At 30.8% G+C, this 21919-nt stretch overlaps 1 protein-coding gene across 2 annotated transcripts in view; it reads right to left on the bottom strand.

Moving 5' to 3' along the window:
- Mon1 (vacuolar fusion protein MON1 homolog) overlaps positions 1 to 21718 on the bottom strand; it is a 51310-nt gene extending 29592 nt beyond the window's left edge. Inside the window, exons 1-5 of one of the 2 annotated variants that reach the window (XM_075359643.1) lie at positions 21387 to 21718; positions 20078 to 20256; positions 9745 to 9942; positions 8859 to 9102; positions 3422 to 3597 (exon numbers count right to left, since the gene is read on the bottom strand). In XM_075359643.1, the coding sequence (XP_075215758.1) occupies positions 3422 to 3597; positions 8859 to 9102; positions 9745 to 9942; positions 20078 to 20256; positions 21387 to 21422 (833 nt within the window). In that variant the 5' untranslated portion in view covers positions 21423 to 21718. The remainder of the gene's footprint in view (positions 1 to 3421; positions 3598 to 8858; positions 9103 to 9744; positions 9943 to 20077; positions 20257 to 21386) is intronic. The other variant, XM_075359642.1, reaches the window with a different exon arrangement.
- Positions 21719 to 21919: the final 201 nt, after the last annotated feature.

Below are 21919 nucleotides of genomic sequence, written 5' to 3'. Positions count from 1 at the left end.
CACAGGTAAATAGGAAAAATAGAAGGTGCATCAACATTCATAAAGTTCAGTAAATGTCGGTTACAAACACGTACACGTCGGTTGTCGTTGCAGTACGTGGACAGTCCTCATTATCTTCAAAAATAAGTATTATCAAGAATTGTGTTAAAAGCTGGGTGATTTGGCTGTCCTTTAAGGCAGGAAAAATAACATGCCTACCTGGTTCTGTCTATCCCAAAGTGACGGCTCACCACATTCAGCAAAGATGCTGATGACAGGGCTTGATCTAAAGGCACCCATAGCAAGCTGAAGGAAAGCATGATGTACAGCATCTAGCATTTTAAGCACGATATAATGCGCTGAATAATAGGTGATAGAACCATAATCCAAACGAGAACGAACCAAGGAGTAGTAGAAACACAACATATATGACCAATCAGCACCCCAATTGGTATTGCTAAGGACTCATAGCATATCTAAAAAGTCTGGAATACCTCGTTTTCAATTCTTTGAAGTGTTTGACCCGCATAAGGGAGCTATAAAAAAAAAACCTAAAAATCTGACAGGAGAGATAGCAATTAGCTCTCCACTGAGAAAGACTTGCGAAACAAAGGGGTCCCAAAGGCGAGAAAAGACTACACATTTTATTTTCACAGGTGAAAATGTTAGGCCAGTAACCTTGGACCAAGCTTCAAGGCGAGATATAGTGTTCTGTAGAAGCCTCTCGGCTGTGGTTGTTGAACAGGACACAGTATATCATCAACAAATAAGGAATATTCAACAGGCGTCTGCACACATGTAATTATACTACTGATGGCTATAGAAAATAAAGTTAGCACTTAATACACCTCCTTGAGGTACTCCATTTTCCAAATCGGTATTAATTGTAATAGAATCTCCGGCATAAACACAGAAAGTTCGGTCACTCAGGAAATCCCTAATAAAAGCAAGCATACTGCCCCTGACTTCACACTCTTTGATGGTGTTTAGAATACCACTTAACCAGGCCATGTCGAATGCTTTCCTGATATCAAAGAAAATAGTGATGAGGCGCTGGTGTAATAGAAAAGCATTTTGAATAGCTGTTTCCAATGACACTAAATGGTCAATGGAGGATCGTCCTTGAAGGAAACCACACTGTTCTGGAGATAAAAGGCCATGCCGGCAGTTCCTCGACCATATCCTAGACTGGGTGGTTGTGGAGGCACCCTTAACGGGAGCTTAGTAGATGGCTTACTGCCAGCTGTGACTACTCCTGCCCAAATGGGCAAAACATTGGGGACAGGAACTTTAGATGGATCTTCACTTACCGCAACTAACGACTTTTTGTTCAATTTCGTCAGCTCTGAAATAGTGGCTGTAAGTGAAGCAACCTGATCAGATTAAATCTGAACAAGTTTTTTCAGCTCACTGCAGGAACCACACTACCTAAATTCGTGGGATCTTGTTTTGAAGCAGCGATGGCGAAAGATACATCTGGTTTAACCAGGTTCCATGAATTAAGTGTTTTCTTGTATTCTCTGCGTGCGGCCAGAAAAGATAGCTTCTGCTTGGTAGAGATTCTGAGAATCTCCTTTTCTTCTTGAAAAGTTGGGAAATTGTAAAAGCGGGCTGTGTGTAAACCATTACAGTTTGCAAATTTTTCATCTGTCTGGCAGTCAGTGTCATTGTGGCCTTCCTGAAAACATCAAGCACAGATCTCAGTCTTCGAGTAAGATGTTGATGTGTGACCATAACCTTGGCATTTGAAACATCGACATGGGTTGGGTATAAATGGTTGTACCTGAACTGACAGGTAGTGTCTGTAAACTGATAGTTTGTTTACCTTAGGGGTTGTGTGGCTGCATTAATTTTGTTTCATTTAAAATATTATTTTAAACAATAGTTGTTTAGTTATTATTACAGTTATGTACTTTATAATATTTTTAAAGATTTTTATAATTAATAATCGTATAGTGGATCATTTTTGAAATAGCTAATTAGAAGTTAAGAATAACAAGTAATTCAAATAAATTAATTAAATTACATCTTTATAATTGAGTAGTTGTTCTATTATGCACTGTAGCACAGAACTTTCAACAGTCAAGCTCCGATTTGAAGTATTTTATAAAATCAATAAAATGTTTTAAATGAAATTGAAAGGTTTCATTTCAAACACTGTATATTTATTTGTAAGGATTTACAAGTAGGGCTTGTAAAAGCTCAGTTTTTACAATTTATTTGTCAGTTTTTACAAATAAATCACTTTAGTAAACAAGTTTATTAATTTTTAACATCCTTTAATCTACATCTGAAAACTTGAAACTGATAGCAACTTTCTGAATGAAATGCAGTACCGGTCTTACTCTACCATAACAGCTTAACTATGTTAAAAAAATGTGTGAAGAGTGTAGCTGTTGTTACACTTTAATCTTGATAATGAAAATTGTATGATTTATTCTCACATTTTCAACATAGGAATGTTAATTATCAAACAACCTAGCCCAAGTCTAACTCATATTAATGTGATGTGTAAGAATTATTGACATCTTCAAGTTATTCTTACCAAAAGTTTAAAATGAGAGCTTTTAAGTGGTTCTTTCTAGCAGAAACTGACAAGTCAGTAATTTACTTCAAAAAAGAAAAACAAAATTATAGAGAACAAAAGTCAACTGCTTCAGACTGCATTTTTACCTGTATACCAATTTATGATTTGCATACATCTTCTGAAGCTGACAGAAAATATTATATTTAGCTAAAATAAAAATAGTTTAACCAAAATTAATTTAAATTTAAATAAATTCAACTAAAATAATTATAGGTAAATTATATATTTAACTAAAAATAATTAATAGCATTTAATCTGTAAATTATATTTATCAATGTCATTCAAAACATGTCTGAAAATAAAGGTAATGAAAAAAATTAATAAACATGTAAAGTGAAATATTTAATTCAAATACAACAGATCCATCTCAAAATAAATTTAGTCTACAATAAAAAATAAATAAAACTTAACATAAAATACTTCCTTAATTGACTACTGGCAGAGAATATAGTATTTGATCAAGAAAAAAGGTACATACATTCTAGGTTTATGTATACTATCTCAACAGCTGAGATATGTGTAAAACATGTGTAGTATAATAAGCAGTATTCAAAACTGGTTTCTCTGAGAGTACTTAAGGTTTCTTTGCTAGTCCTATGCTGAAGAGAGTAACAACGTCATTAATAAAGCTGAATGCAACTAGATTTTATTGGGCTTGTCATGTTGATATGCATCCAACATAAAAAATGGAATAGGAAACCACTTTGTTCCACAGTAAGCCTGTAGTGTTTTTAAATTAAATACATCATTTTTGGGAGTGACTGGTCAAGTCATTTACAATGGCATAGAAAAAGACAATTGCAAGAAAACTGCAGATTATAATCGATTTAAAAAAAAAAAATTAGTTCAAATTACCTTGGATCAAACGTTGGTAAACAAATAGGTGTCCAACATTCCGCGGCCTTGAACGATTCTGATGAATTTACCATATTAAATATAAGATGTAAATCAGAAGGAGGTAAGTTGTATTTTTTCATCTTAACGACTGTTATTAATTTATTTTTTGCTATTAGAATTGCAAACACCAAATTCTGAAATAAAAATGAGTCACTATTTCTTTATAAATAATACATAAAATCAAATTAATAACTTCTATAGGTAAAGAAAACACGGCAATAATAAATAATAATAATCATGGGGAAAAAGTAAGAAATTCTTTAACCCTTAGCTTTAGTAATTGAAAGACATGTATGGACATTTTTCTCTTCCACTACATTGTTGGAGATTACCAGCACCGTACTGCTACTTTTGAAAATATAGTATTAAGAGACATTTTATTTATTACATATATTTCACATCCTGAGCTGCACTCTTTTAGGAAGATTAAGAAGTTCTAATTAAACCTGTTTAAATATCTACATTTTGTAAAATTTTATATTTGTTAATATAAGGTATGTCATATATGATTAATTCACCATGTCATATATGATTAATTAATATTTTGCATTTCTAGTTCTCATAAATTAAGTGATGTGGTATAATACGAGGCATATTTTTAAAGGAGGTCCATTTTGAATTTGCTGCCTTTATACGTTATGTAAACAGATGATGCTTGTGGTTCAGTTATTTCGGCCATTAGACAATTGTTAGCAACAATAATTTAGTCATTTTGTTGTTAGCTGTTTATATTCAACCATTTATAATGAGTATGAAAAAGAGTAATCTAGTTTTTGATGGCAAAAAACTATTCTGCAGCTGAAATTCACAGGCAAATTTGTATGTTTACAGCCCAAATACTATAACTGACACTAAAGTGTGGTGCTGTTCATTTCAATAAGGGTGAATGAACGTTCATGATGAAGAATGTAGTGGCCAGCTCTCGATAACAGATGGTCTGATTGAAAAATTTGACAATAAAATTTGAGAAAACTGGCGCTTTACCATATCACAATTATCTTTGATATTTTCAGATGTTCCATGATCTTTGATTTATGAAGTTTTGAAGGAAAAATTGGTTTATAAAAAAATGTGTGCTGGATGATTGCTGATGTTATGGTAATTTTTCCTTGTGTGTGGACCACCACACACAAGGAAAAATGTCTTGCTACAGTGCATGAATTTTAGTGGTGTTACAAAAATGAAGGTGATGAATTGTTTGATCACATTTTTAAAACAGATGAAACCTGGATTTCTTATCCGATTGTTGAGGCAAAGCAGCAGTCAATGCAGAGGTAGCATTTATCATCTCCTAGAGCAAAGGTTCAAACAAGAATGTTCGATAAAGAAGTTTATGGCTATTGTTTTTTGGGAAAACAGGGTGTCTTGTTTGCTGAATTATTGATTGCAGAGCAACTGTGCATGCCAATACTTATTGCAAAACTTCAAAAGATCTTAGAAAAGCTATAAAAAAAAGAAATGATGTGGGATGCTATCGTTTGTTCTTGCGTGACAATTCAAATTTAGTTAAGTAAACTATAATTTACTTTGATTTGAGCCTACTATGTATCTAAGAAAAGTTACTCCCTCCTAACTGTGGAGGACAAAAATTCAAATTCTATAACAACTTAAAACAAGATTAAAGAATTGCCATTCTTTAATTTTGTTTACTTTAAACAAAACAAGAATTAAAATGGTTCTTTCTGAAAAAGTAACAATCTTAATAGAAAAAAAGATTTTGCTGTAGTTTTGGATAATTTTTATCCAAATTTACTAATTAATGAAATAACTTAGTTACTAATCACAATTCTGTTTTGATATAGAATAATGTAATTTTCAAAATAACATACGTAATTTCTTTATTGATGCTTGGTGGATTAACACAATAATTCGTACTGTTTCTTAATCTCTCTCATGAAATGAATTTTGAAAAAAGCTGACATAGTTTTAGATTTAGATGAGTTTTAGAAAAAATTAAAAGCACATTTCCTCCAACAAAAGCTTTGGAATTTAACACATTTAAAAGTTTGAGTGGCTGAAAGTGGTCTATGTTTTGAATACCTGTTTTCAATATCTTATATCAGTTGGAATATTTTACAACTCAAATTAAACCACTGTAAATGGTATTTATACACAATTATTTGAAAATCAAAATCATTTTCACGCACTCTTTATCTGCCAATACATTTTCTCTATGTTGGATGTGAAGACAAATGGATGCTTCCTGAATCTCAGTAATATGTCAAATAATTCATCCTGCACTGTTGGTCCCACCAACAGGATGTTATTTAATGAGACTCCACTTGAAGCCTTGCAGCTTCCATCGAAAACAACACGGAGTTTGGTGGTTGAACTAAATTCATTTATTTATTACCACGTGATGGGGTAAGTAAATGACGAAACGAGCTGTTTATTTTCTGCACCTTCAGACAACAATCTCATATGACCTAAATTCACATATTCCTAACTGAATTCACTATATTTTTTCTTTAGTTAGACATTATGATTGAATCGTCGTACTAAAGCCTCCAATCGATGCACTGCTGTTTCTCGAGAGTTGCCTAACCTTTCTGGAGTTTCAATTGGCAAGCTTACAACAAATCTGCCATCTGCATCACGATTGACTGTTTTTACTAAATGTTTTTCACATTCAACTTCAGAATTTGATCAGGAGTGATTGACAGTGTGATCAATCTCTTTTACCTTCCAAAATTGTTGCAACTGTTTATCAACTCTTTCTTCAACAGACAGATTACAACATACTGCTGCACCAGCCACCTGATTTGCCTTGATCTTCCCTGACAGGATCCACTCAAACACAGTGTTTTGAAATACTAATGCTGTTCCGGTTTGATTCTTTCATCACATAATATATTGAAGAAATGTTCTGCTCCAATAAGGAGATCAATGTCAGATGACTTATGAAATTCTGGGTTGGCTAATTGCAAATTTGATGGAATTTTAATCTCATTATTAACAATTGAAAATGTTGGAATTGGTTGGGTTACTGATTTTAAAACTATGCAATCAACAGTTGTTGAAAAAAGAGTTACCCGCGATTTAATTTTACATTGAGTACACTGTGTTGTTTGTGTGGTAGAACAAGCCATGCCACTTACTGTAATATTACTCTTACTCTGTGTCAACCCTAATACTTTTACTAATTTTCCACTTATAAAATTGTTTTGACTCCCTGAATATAAAAGAATTCTACATAAATGAGGAGCACCTCGTTTGTCAACAACTTCCACTACCACTGTGGATAATAGCACAGCAAGATTTACTTGATTTGAATTCCAATGAGCCACAATTGTAGGCTGAACCTTGTCATTGGTTGCCTCACCCCCTTGTATATCGGCATTTGAGTGGTTACCCGACATTTTTACCTTACCAAGTACCTGTGACTGCGGAAAGTGCAATAAAGTGTTGTGCTTTTTCCCACAAGTTTTATAGCAAATAGAAGTGCATTCAGTACTCCGTTTACTTGCAACATGTTTTTAAATACATCAAATCTTAATTTTAATTGCCCTAATTCCCTTTTGTAGGCCTTGCTAACAAAAAAAGTGTTAAATCTAGTGACCTTGGCCTTGAGTGTTCTTTTTAATTGCACCCCTTTTTAATTGCACCAGATCTGAGATTTTTGTTTATTACACACACTATACTGACCAGGGAAGAAAACAATCAGGAATGTGAATTAAATAGAATGCGAAACGAAATATAAAGTAAGAATTAAAATTATAGGAATAATTTTAAATGAAATGATAACATGGAATAATAAATAAATTGGTGATGAAAGTAACTTATAATTAGCTACTTATCTCTCCGACTGCTAACTGATAAGCCCGCACACCGTCTCCAAGTCTGCATACCAATCACACTACTACAGCTGATTACGCATCGACAGACGGATGTGAACCCACATCTTGTTATGACTTGAATAAAAAACACGTAATTATTTGTTCTTTGATCGTACTCACTCTGGTTAATTGTGATTTCACTATATTCACTGTTTCAGGTATCCGGGCCTCGGATGACCAATAAATGTTTTGTTTTTTCACTAAATGAACAACGATTGTCGGATAATGATCAACACACACATAATAGTGGACTATATAACATTTTATTGTAATCAATTACTTATTACTGCTAATTATACACTTAAGACAGCACACACATCTGTCTTTCACAAAATCTCGCCACGCCCTGACTATGCACACAGGAATCCCCACTACCTCACACTCACACATCAACATACATCAGCATACAACAAACATGAATCCGCAAATTGACACGCAATCACATGCACACACACACACACCAACGATACCAAACTCAATCCACACTGTAATATTTTTAGATATGTAGAGGAATTTAATGAATAACATGTGAATTGATGGCAGACCAAAAACATGAGTTCTGTGCATGGACATTCCCTGATAAAAGAAATCATGCCTCATTGGAATAGAAAACATAGTCCAAAAGATTTTGTACCATCAGAATCAGTTGGATCATTCATAGTATTGAATTTGCTTTTCACAGTCTGTAGCCAATAAATTTTAGTGCAAGGCAACATTTTATGAACAGCCTTGTGTACAGTTGTAACACTGAATACCAATGTTTTTCTACTGAGCCAACTTTCACATAGATTTGGGACTACATTGCATAGCAATTAATATGTCTTACAGTTTTTCTTTAAGTACTGACAGTCTACCACTTTGCTCTTAGTTCTGTACCAATCTCGTCTCCCTAGATTTTTTGATTAGCACTCTTACACTATGTCAATTAAGAACTAGTCTACCTAGAAATCTAACAGAAAACTGGTCTTTTACTCTATTCATTGCTCATCAGGCTCATAAAAGACTTACACAACAAGTAATAAGATAAGTTGTTACTCTACTCAAATAAATTGTTAAGCAGGATTTCAATAGTTTTGAACTATCTGAGCAAAAATTCAGTTTATGCAATTCAATTATATTAACACAATTAATATTTATTATCATTTTATTTTAATTTAATCTGATTATTCAAAGATGTTCTCTAATATAGAATATAGACCTTTAAAATTAAATCTTAGGGAAATTTTTGTTACATTTTTATTCCAACATTTTGGTTGACCTATTTTAGCCAAAAAAAGTCAATTAAAAATATACTCTCAATTTTTACAGGTTTTTCAAACCTTCTTTTTTCATGAATTATATATTTAAAAATATTTTTTGAAGAACTGCAGGAAATACGTGCTTTATGCAAGCTACTACCTATTCACCTGCGCAAGGTGAATGGAAATTTCTGTCACACTACCTGTTAAAGGATTAAATTATATACAATTATAGATGAATTGATTCAAACAAGCTTACTATAACTGATTTTCTATTTATAAAAATGTCATATTTAATGATTAAACCGACTTTCATAATACCTTTATCTTTGAACAACAACTAATAATAGTTTGAGAAATTGCTTCTCTTGTGGCAGATGGAAGTGGAAGACATTTTACAGCACCAAGTAAAAATGCAGGTTGTGATTCAGTAAATTCCATAAGATGATCAATTAAGCGCTCAGACCCTGCAAGTAATCGTCGTAAATCAAAATTGTGACGCTTTTCAAATATATTTGTTAGCTGAGTCAATGTCAAAACACTAACAACCTGATTATAAACATATCTGAAAAAGAGACTAAATTTCAGATATCAAATAAAAAAAAAAAAAAGTCAAAAAGATAATTCTGATAAATAATTACTCAAGAATTAGAAAACAATATAAAAATCATTTACAAAAGTGTAGAAACAAATTAAATATCAGAAAATAATATCAGTAAGATCCTGTTAACATTCTTTACTCATAACCTTAAAAACGTTTTCATCATATCAGATGAAAATAAAACTGCATCTTTTGTTTTAACTTATCCCATTAAAAATCAATGGAAAATTGAGGAGACTTGCATCTATATATACATTTTTTCACTTAATTCAGTTTAAAAAAAAAAGTAATAAAACTTTCTTTTATTAATGAAAAAAATTAAAGAGATATATTGGAATGTATTTTTAACAAAATATTCATTAAAAATAAAATATTATTCATATCAGGCAAGTTCTCTTTACATTAGAAATCTCTTTTAAAAATATTATAATTTTTCGGAATTCACCACTTCATTTTATCCATTTATAATTATTATTAACAATAGGTACATGTAAATGTATTCACATCTAAATATCTTTAACAGACTTTTTTTTAAAATGAAACGGTTTATAAATTAATAATGTAAAAATAAAACAGAATTTTCAATAAAAGATGTACTAAACTTACAAAAGCTGAATCTTGAGTTGTTCCACACTTTCACCAGTTCTAGAAACGGAAACCAATATTATTGGACCTTTTATTAAGAAAGCAATAATACAATTTCCAGCCTTTATGGAATGAATACTATCTTCACTATCTTGCACAAACGATACAAGAGCTTGCATTACACCAAATAAAGTAACCAAACGATCTTCACTGCCGTGTCTAAAACATGAAAGTAAACAACCTGGCAATAAATAAAAATGACTATTTAATGTACTTACAATACTTTTTTTACTACTTTTCAAAAACCAAACTTAGTTAAATTTTTATAATTTCTGTTATAAATTTTTCAACAGAACAATTTAAAGGTACATATAAATTCTGTAGTCAACATTTTAATTCAGCTAATACATTGATAAAATGATGCAGCATACTTCTTAGAAGAAACATAATTGGTTGACTGAATCTCTCTGAAACCCTTGGAAGTACAACCTGACAAAGCTATCAGGATGCTACATAATGAAACTGATGGTGAAATAAAAATAGTCCAATTAACTTTAGGTTGAGTTCTAAACAAGAAAAAACTTTCCTGATCAATAGATTGTCCTTTCTCATCACCCACCCTTTTCCATATCCTTCCTTATTCCTTCTTCACCATTATCACTATCACAAATCTAATTTTGTTGAGTTCTCCATGGTCAAAATACTGAGACTGACTTGGAGATCTCTTTTACCTGTCCAGTTGTTGTCTAATAAGTCTACTTATTGGACAGATAATTGACTGATAAGTCAATCAACAAACCTGGGCCTCTTAATTCCTCTCCCAAATAAAAAAAAAAAAAACTTTAGGTCAGATTAGAATACATATGTTTTTAAATATAACTGACAACAAATGACAAGAAAGGTTAAAAACTGCATTTTTTTATTTATACTGCTATTCAAATGACATATAGAAAATCAATAAGGAAAATTTTTACAATGATTTTGTCTGTAACAGTAGGAGTGATTGCTATAAAATGATAAATTTTAATTATGAAATTAACCAAATTTTATGTAAGCATTTTTTATTTACCTTAAAACTTTTCAGTGATATTTGCAATTTTCACCAATAACAAAAGCAACGCTGCTGTTTCAATGTAATAGTCGATTTTTTTTTAAGATGTGGAAAAAAGGGAAAAATCCTCTTTTTTATATTTTAAGTTGTCTATTTATTTAGTAAATATTTTTTTTTATCTATTTCATTATGGTCAAGTGCTTGGGCTGTAGTCCTTTTTTTGAATTCAAAAACAGTGATGGTGAGGGGTAACTAGGCAGTTTTTGACTGCAGATATGTGATTTGTTTGGATGAGATGGTGATAAATCCAAGCTCTTGAAATTGTGCAATACGGTTTTATATAATTTTACCTTTACTTAAAGCTGCAGCTTTCTACCATTTATAGAACTTTTACAATCAAAACAGTTCAATTTCTAAATGGATAGGATATGTGTTAGTTTGGTGGGTCAATTCAAAGTGTGATGGTTTCTTTTGTTTTGTCTTGAAAATACATATAGCCTGTATAATATTTTGTTATATCTGATAGTTATTTTTTCTGAATCTTTGTTTGTATAAAATGTTGTAATGACCTGTTCTGTAATGAACATTATTATTTTTCTTTATTTTGTGTATTACTTTAACACTCCTGATTAAGACAATAAGCATACAGATATATATATATATTAGGCCGGCCCATCTAGCTAGAAACTGGACCCTCAGGGTTCAGGTTGATCCTGAATCCAACTCAGAAGCTTCTTGGGGACTAAATCATGGACGCAAAGCTTGCTTTGCTTGCCATTCTTAATTTGCCAGGGGGACCAGTGTCCTGGACACTCACAGAGCTTGCTTCAGTTCACACATAATAGACTCATAATTTATTCAAATTTGTGCTTCAACCAGCAAATCTCCACTTGAAAAAAAAATTATATATATATATATATATACAATAAATTTTTTTTTCAAGATTTTTTGATATATATATATTTATATCTAAAAACCTTCACAGTTATGCCAAAAGACATGGGTAAAAATTTGGTTGTGATTGATCAAGTAGTTTCTTTTGTTTATCCTTAAAAAACAAAAGCCCTATTCCTCTTTATATAATACTATATATATATAATTCAACTTAATCCAGCCAAGTACAGATATAAGACAACTCTTATCTTATTTGTATATTTATAATTTTTCATGATTTTTTTTTGTGGAATCCCATATCAGTCGTGTGATACAATATAAAAATATAAAATTACATATTAAACAATTAAAATTGCAATCATATACAAGAGTACATGAAGTCATTAAATAAAATATATTAAAAACAAACACTCAAACATGTATGTGGCCAGTCAAATACTGCAGTACTGAACTATTTAAATAAATATCTTTGGAAGTGCTTCTATCTATTGCAACTTTTATGAGTGTGTCTCCTTCAAAATCTGTCTATAAGTTGAATCTTTATATATTTTGCTGAAATAATTTGATTTTTATTTATGTTTCCTTTTTTAATTTCTAATATTTCTAAATTATTATTAACATCAGTAATGGAATGTTTATTGTTTATAAGGTGACCCGCAAGATTAGAGAAGCCCAATTTTTTATTTTTATAATGCCTAAAATGTAAATAAAATCGGGCTTTAAACCACTGTTCGAATAACTAGCTACCTTGGTGAAATACCTCAGTTAAATTTAATTATTCTATGTCTTAAATTTGCTGGTTCAACTTTGAAATAAATAAGTCACTGTTCAATTCATGCTTACATAATTTTTATTAGATTGTTAATGAATATATGATTTAATGAAAATGTAATGTTGACAGGATGAACTCTAAATTTAGTCTGAACAATACAGAATTTACACAGAAAAAGGTGATGAGTTCCTTAATTCAATTGTTACCAGCGATGAAACATGAATTTTGTATTACTTACCAGAGAGAAAACAGCAGCAAGCAAATGGCGTCATCGTCAATCACCAACCAGACCAACAGTGGTCACGCCACAGCCATCTGGATGCAAACTGATGGCCACAGTCTTTCAGGATCGATTTGGGATACTGCTGATTGATTTCATATCACATGAACGACTACGGTATAAATGCAGAAGCCTACTGCAAAACTACATAAGTTATGGTGCACCATCCAAAATTGACGATGTGGGCGGTTGAACGACAGCATCATCCTGCTGCACGATAATGCACGTCCACATGTTGCAGGTCTGACACATAATTTACTGAGAACATTTGGATGGAAAATTTACGATCATCCACCATATAGTCCGTACCTTCTGATAACCATTTGTTTGGGAAATTGAAAGAATTTCTGAGTGGTAAGCAATTCACACATGATGATGAATTTAAAAATGCTGTTAATCAGTGGCTAAATGGACTGGTGGCAGAAGAATATGACAAGGGTATATTGAAGTTGGTGTATCGTTACGATAAATTTCTTAATTCATGTTGATGAATTTCTTAATTCTTATACTACTACTTCTCTGTATAATTGCAAGTCGTAAAATATCAGCTGTTAATATGGCTACAAGAATATAAACAAATTCATTTATTTTACAATGAGTAAGAGATGAAAACGTGAGTCTTAACATATACTGCCCGTCAAAAAAAATCAGATGGTTTTTTTTCTTATAAGTAGTGCGTGTAACAAGACAGGTATAGCGGGCCTGAGTAACGGATTCCTCCCAATTATTGTGAAAGTAGTAGAAAATATAATACGTAATAAGAGGAATCCAGAAAGGGACTAAATGGCACTCTTTTAGTAAAGGTAAAAGGTCCGCTTAATAATCGCCTTTTGTAATACTGCTCTGACCCACAATGAAAAGATATTTGTACCAGAAGTGTTACCGGACTAGGTTAAGGAATGCATGAGAACGAACAGACTCGGCCCATCATTCTGACACTTCAAGTTGGGTCTGGCCCGGCAGCTAACGAAGATAGAATTATAATTACTATGGAGTAAACCATTTAAAAATGAGTTCAACGAACCAGTATAGCAAGACATTATGACGTCAGTCCAGCAAGGAGCCAGCAATGGACTCTGCAAGACATCAGTCAGCAAGAGCATTCTACTGGGAGGACAGGGAAGGAGAGAATTTCCAGTGTGAATTCATTTTGATATGATTAAGGAGATGCCACGAGTAATTCCAGTAGACAAGAAATGCTACTGGTGAGTTACTGTAAGACTAAGTGAAAGAGATAATATTTGAAATTTCATTCATAAACTGTTAAGGTAGTTTTATTTGTGAACAGCAAAGGTATTCACAGTGAACGAACCTTATGCTTGTCTTATCTATTGTACTTTTGTTATTAATACAAGAATAATGGTTAAAAGTGTTAAGACTAGTGGACAGCTACGGGGTTGAATTCCACTTTTCCATTCTATTTATCTACCTGTAAATAAATCCTGATGATTACTTTAAATTCTGTTTTGTATGTTATCTCTGTTTATTATTATGATTGACATTTATGAATATCTGTTTGTTATTGACATTAATAATATTATCGTTTACTATTATTATCATCATTGTCTATGCAATATGTGCATAGACAATATGGTATGCACTCTGTGCTTATAAAGCTCAAGTGCTAAATTAGGACTGGTGAATAAATGGTAACCTAAACCCTGACTGTAACGTACAACTTTGTCAAGAAGATGGAGAACTATTCAACTTGTAAAAGGAAGTTCTGGTTGATCTAGAGTATCTATTGTTGCCTTCCCAAAATAGGGAATAAATGTACATATATTACTACTCATTCAATCTGCTAAAACAAAAATGCACAGATCCCATTTTGTTTTCATAGCGTTGTAACATTTAAATTTAATTCTTCCTTAAAACCCACAGTACCTTCATCGATAACAATATATTGTGTTAGAATAAAGTTTTCCCTACACTGTTTATCAATATACTCTGAAAAATGTCTTACCTTTCCACCTCTCGAACAAATTCCTGCATATAGCTGATTTGGATAATATAAATGAAATATGCCCAAACAGTTTGAAGGAAGCAATACATCTTTAAAGAATGACATTTTATCCTGTCATTTTTCTGACCAATATTCTCGGTTTTTAGGGTTTACACCCATATTAATTATTACCCCCCAGTAAAGCTTTAATTTCAACAAGGGCGACATTGTTCCAGCCCCACCATACAGAATATTGCCTGAACGGCATGATTTTTTAATTTTTTCTTTTGCATATCAATTAGTTTTGGCAACAATTTAAGACAATAATGAATCAGTAAAAAATAACTGAAAGTACTGCAATTCAGTTTTCACGTAATTGTTATACAGTGGACCACATTGCGGAAATGTAAGTGCGAATTTGGACAAATCACCATCAATTACAACATATTTTTCCCATAACGCATTATAACAAATATCACCAAATGGCCCATTTCCCAAAGGTAAGTCAATATGATTATCAGAATTATCTACTCACGGAAATATCTTCAATATCGTCACAAACTGGCACATCACTAACCTCAAATTCACCATCATTTTCTGATCCTGAAGGCGAATCAAGAGTACTTTAATTAACTGTTGGATCGCGGTCACTATCATCATAAACAGACTTTCTGAATCATCACTAGAAAACTCATTCATACTTTCTAATTCAAAATCAAAAATTCGATTACAAGAACTTGCAGCCACGTTTCGTACTTTAACCAGTTTATTTACAATTCAGACAAGATGTGTCGGAATACAGCATACTAGATATGTTATCATATATGCGTTCATTTACTGATAACAGATTCAAATTAAACAGCTGATGCTAAACTGAATAGAATATGATATCAAGGAAAATGCTATTTATTATATTGTTGAAGATACTGTAGATAATCTTTAGACCATCGTCTCCAAATAGATTGCACAAATTTTTGGAACAGCTGCCAGCAGCCTAAACAGTTAATTTCATAATTTTGGTAATTGGGATCAGGAAAACAGGTGAGTGGACAATCAATGAGAAAATATTCCAGTGATAGCGGTTCTAGATCTCTGTAATCTGTGGAAATAGCAAAAATAGAACAGGAATTGAGACGCTTCAATTTGAGTTAAAACTGTATATAACTCTTCAAAATTAAGGACTGTTTGTCCTATTACATGACACATGTGACATTTGGTGCTTTTAACTGTGCTCTCCCATAAAGAGAAGAGGGAGGAATAAATGACCAGGTCATATCTTGTGTGAATGAAAATGCTTGAATGTATGATTTCAAGTATTTTCTGAATTTAAGAGTTGAAATAAATTATAAAGGATTGGCGCAACAGAAGTTGGAACTGTTATCAGAAAAGTCTTGAGTAGGGATACCCCTACGTAATTAAATCTTTTAAATGATACAATGAACGACTGTGAAGTCAAGTTAGAAACTAATTTGAAATAAATAGCCTTAATATTGAAACATATAAAAAATGTGATGTATGATTTAATCAAGGTTTTATACCTCTGCCCACCATGATGAATCATAATTGGACCGCGATAAATATTACTACGTTAATAATGACAAAATGTAAATACAAATTAAAAATAATATTATAATGATGATGTAAATATAAATTGCTGGGAGCCCTTTTATCATTTGTTGGATATGAAGATTCTTAAAATTTCAGATCATATCTGTGGTAGGAGGACAAAAATGTTTGAATAATTAACCGCTTCGGTGCAATAACTCACTTAGGTGTAATTATTCTGTCTTAAATTCACTGGTACAAATTTTGAAATAAATAAGTCATTGTTAAATTCATGCTTAAATAATTTTTATTACATTGCTAATGAATATATGATTTAATGAGAGTGTAATGTTGACAGGATGAACTCTAAATTTAAACTGAACAATACAGAATTAGATACATTGTTATATTATTAATATAAAATATCAGCTGTTAACAAAGCTATCTGAATACAGACAAATTCATTTATTTTACAATGAGTAAGAAGAACTATTTATATATTTACTTACCTTTACAAATAATAAGGAGGAGATGAAACATTAGTCTTAACGATCTATTGGTTTTACCTATACAAATATCCTTACAATCATGACAATTTATCTTATAAATCCCACATAAATTGTTTAAATCTGTATTTTTATTGGTTTTTAAATATTTTATTATGAGGTTGTTAGTTTTTTATGCCGGTTTAAATTTATCCTTGTCATAAATTGGTTATATTTTCAACAATACTGCGTTAATGTATGGATATTTTAGGTACGTTATCAATCTTCTAGGTGCTATGTATTGGTTTTAAAGTTATTACTATTAATTTTTGGTTTTTATATATATTATCAATTAACAAAATACTACATCCATTTTGAACTGCAATTTGTTTTATGATATTTATTTCTGTATTTAATTTTTCTTTATTATTTTCTGTATAATGGATATCCTATTAATCATAATTGCATATATATTAATTTTATGAGACCAAGGGTGATTTGATTTTCTATTAATTATTTTATTGGCTACAGGTTTCCTGTATATCGAAGTTACAATTTGAATATTTTTGTTAATTTCAATGCTAACATCTAGAAAATTTATTGTTTTGTTTATATCAATTTCATAAGTAAATATTAGATCCGTTATGAGTTAAGTTTATTTAAAATTATGAGGTGTTTATTGTTTATAACGGATCATAATGAGTCAACATAATGAGTCCATAATAAAACTTTATGTGTGTGAATAATGCCATAAACTATTTTATAAGAATAAAATTGTTTTACTCTCATAATAATAATATGAGGGCGGTACAGAAAGTAACCTGTGTTTGTGCCAAACATGGAGATGGGTGGGAATAGAGCCGCCATCTTGGTGTCAAAACGTTTCTACACTAAGTAGACATCAAACTGTTGTAGAGTGGACTGTGATTTTTCTACTTTGTTCATAGTGAATTACTGAAATGGCACTTCAATAGAAAATACCGCTAGTTGTGAGGTGCGTTTAGTAATTAGGTTTTTCTGGCAAAAACCTCAACCAATTGAAATTCATCTGCAACTTTGTGAGGTGTACAGAAATGGAATAATGAGTGAAGGTGGGGCGAGGCAGTGGTACATTCAGTTTAAAAATGGCTGCACAAATGTTCATGATGAGGACCACAGTGGTCGGCCTAGCCTTGAGAGACTGATGATGAGAATCAAGGATTAAATTCGTGAAAATCACCGAATTACAATTACAGAACTTTCGCTTCATCTTCCTCAAATTTCACTAAGTTTAATGCATGAAATTGTATCAAGGAAGCTTGGTTATCACAAGTTTTGTGCAAGATGGGTGCCAAAAATCTAAGGCGATAGATTTCTACAGAGAAGGAATTGAAAAACTTGTACATCATTATGATAAGTGCCTCAATTTAAATGGTGACTATGGACTATGTAGAACAATAGTTTAAGCTTGCCCTCTTCAAATGAACATAATAAAATTTCTTTTTTTTATTTGGTTGGTTTTTTATTTCAAAACATAAGTTATTTTCTGGACAGCCCTCATATCTTATTATTTTAATTGTGAACACACTAGTTTATGGCATTACTCACACATACAAAGTTTTATTATGGACTCATTATGTTGATGATGTCTTTGTCATTTATGACAAAAACATTTACAGAAAAAAATATCATAAAACAAATTGCAATTCAAAATGGATAAAGTACTTTGTTATTGATAATACATATACATATATATATATAAAAAATTAATAGTACAATAACTTTAAAACCAATACGTAGCGCACAGAAGATTGACAGCGTTTACTTAAAATATTCATACACTAACAATATAGGTGAAAATATAACCAAAATTTATGACAAGATATATTTAAATCTGCACAAAGAACTAACAACCACATAATAAAAAAATTAAATAACAATAAAAATACTGATTTATACAATTTATGTGGGGTATATAAAATAAAGTGTAATGATTATAAGGATATTTATACAGGTAAAACCAATAGATCATTTAAAGCCAGATTTCATTTACATTTTAGGCATTATAAAAATTAAAAATTGGGCTTTTCTAATGTTGCGGGTCACCTTAAACATTCCATTACTGATGTTAATAATAATTTAGAAATATTAGAAATTAAAAAAGGAAACATAAATAAAAATCAAATTATTTCAGCAAAATATATAAAGATTCAACTTATAGACAGATTTTGAAGGAGAAACACTCATAAAAGCTGCAATAGATAGCAGCACTTCCAAAGATTAAGATATTTATTTAAATAGTTCAGTACTGCTACTGCAGTATTTGGCTGGCCATAAGAATGTTTTAGTGTTTGTTTTTAATATATTTTATTTAATGTTTTATGTTTTTAATATATTTTAATACTCTTGTATATGATTGCAATTTTAATTAATATGTAATTTTATATTATTGTAAAATATCACACGACTGATGTGGGATTCCGCAAAAAGTACTTTCATGAAAAATTATAAATATGCAAATAAGGTTAAGAGTGTCTTATGTACGTACTTGGCTGGATTAGGTTGAATTATATATATTTGAATTTATATTATTAGTGCAGAGGTGATATGGCTCTTGAAAGGATTGATTTAAAAAAAAAAAAAAAAAAAAAATATGTATATATATGAAGAGAGAGATGTCAATCTGTGCATTTTTTACTGTTTCTTTTTTCAAAAGTTTCTCAATCTGATCTAGTGAAATGATTGTTAATAGTCAATGAAAAATGTATGCAGTTCAATTATATGTTTTCAAAATTGTAAACATACATATTGTAAATATATATATAATTAAAATTTTTAATTTGTAACAGTGGTGTTTCAAAATGAGATGTTCATATACAATTATGAATTTTGAATTACGGATGTCTGAACGATTGTAAGCATTCTGTTTTAAATCTTATTAATAGCTGAATAATGTAATTCTAGATGAATTTTTACACAACTGAAATGACTGGGGAATAATCCATTTTTGGGCAAAATTAATTAATTTTTCCTTTATTCTGAGAAAATATAAATTAAATGGTCCAAAGTTTTATTTTTGGTTTTACATTTAGTTTTAAATAATACATTTTCTGTATAAACTTCTGTTGGATGGATGATTTTGTACATTAAAAGATGTTTAAAACTAATAAACTGTTCAGTTTATTATAAGATTTTAATATATTTAAAAACTCATACAAAAATGAGTTTTAATTTTTGTTTGAGTGAAAATGGTGGTTTTTACCCAGGCACCAAATGAAAGGAAAGCCCTAAATACTTCTTAAAAATACAGCTTCAATCTCATTTTCTACTACTGTAAACTTAACATTTAAAGTAAACAACTATACCACCATTATTCACTTGAACATAATAACTCAAAACAACTTACCTAGAATATACAGGTTTTCCAGCTGAACTTAAAATAAATATATGTTTCTTTTTTTCTTTCCATTCTAAAGTATGAAAAAATTCATCTTCTTGTGAAATATCTTTATCATCATTATCTTCGGCATCAGCATCATATTCCTCTGCAAGGGAAACTGTTCCAATATCCAAAGATGGAATATCCTGCACAAATATTACTTTCACTATCAACAAATTAAATTAATTTTAATAATTTTTAATTAATGTTATTAATAAACAAAGGTAGACTGTTTGATTATCTTTGTTATACAAGAATTCTGAATTTTGTCACTTCATTCTGTTTCTCTCTTACTTACTTCTCTGGTAATTCTGAACAATTACTTGATCAACTTCAATTTTTTTCATACTTTAATACATCATAGTAGATAATTTTAGGATCAGGAAAACACAATATCTAAATGTCAGAAAGCAGGTGACCTGTACAAGTTTAAATTTGCACTACGATATCAGTGAACTAGTCAATTAGCTATCAGTTTTGTGAGTTATTGAGACCTGTTCATATGCTAATCTGTTCTGTGGACAGAAGTTAGGATTAAGGTTACAGTTAGAGTAAACAGTAAGATTAGTTTTGAGGAAAGAGGAGTAAACCATAAACTAACCTTAATAGTCATCAGAGTTAAACTCTAACTTAGGTGAAGATTATATCATGACCCTGAGAGCACAGTGTTTTGTGTTGTATTAACAGCTTCAAACAAAGATATCATGAATAATAGCACTCAATACAACTGTAACATTTGTTAATCACCTTATTTAAGCAAATCACAAATTCTTGAACAAAATATTCTACATCGATATATCAAAGAACATAACACAAAAATGACATGACAAGACAAGATTTAAATTTGATATGCTTTTTAATGTCCTAAATAGGTGTGAATCCCTACTCAAACTAATTCAATAATTAACCTTAGTAAAGCCGACGTACGTTTCATGTACATGAAAAGGGTTGTACAGCAACTAAAAACATAATAGTGTTATTATGCTATTATGCTGTTCCTTCCCTAAAGACGGAAAAGTTATTACAACAGAGTAAATTTTAACAACCCAAATAATCAGCATGAAGTTTACTTGATATTCCTTTTTTCAAAGATTACCATTACTATTATTACTCAAAATTTCCCGAGTGTAAAAAATATTAATAAATAGCTAGTATTGGGGTTAGGAAATATATTATTGCAGAAAATACGAAATACAGTGTACGGAACGTTATTTAAGGTAACTAAATGTAAACTTATCATAAACAATACTGGTAAAAATAGCAACGGAATTCTTACCGGTAAATTGCTTTGACTGGAGCCCACGTCCGACATGATTACTGAACTGTTATCGAACCTAACATCAAAAGATAGATGTAATATACCGAAGCAACTGTCAAGGGACACAATAATTTATATCGATAAGTCAAACGTCGATTTTTTTTACGCAAGATGTAACAATTGCTGTGTGCTTATTCACAATGTCAAAGTTAATTTCGTATTTTAACTTTTGTAAGACAAATCAAACAAATTTGTATAATAAAAATTGTTGGTACTTTTTCGGAATTTCACAGCCACTGTACTGAAATTAGTTAGATATCAACATAACCTTTGTTAACTAGACGAGGTTATATTATTAAGTTGCATATTTAATGAGCGTTATAGTTATATTTACTTACCGAGCGTAGGTTATGTTGACATACGTACGATTTGTCAGTACACGAAATCAACATAATTTAAGCAAATATAATCTACGATCACTAACCTCGTCTAACTAACAGGGGTTACGTTGATATCGTTCGAAGTTCATTTATAAGTGGCTATGAAATTAC

The sequence above is a fragment of the Lycorma delicatula genome, chromosome 3 (assembly GCF_047948215.1).
Source record: "Lycorma delicatula isolate Av1 chromosome 3, ASM4794821v1, whole genome shotgun sequence".
Lineage (NCBI taxonomy): Eukaryota > Metazoa > Arthropoda > Insecta > Hemiptera > Fulgoridae > Lycorma > Lycorma delicatula.
The sequence above is the reverse complement of the archived record's forward strand: the minus strand, read 5'-3'. Positions and strand labels throughout refer to the sequence as shown.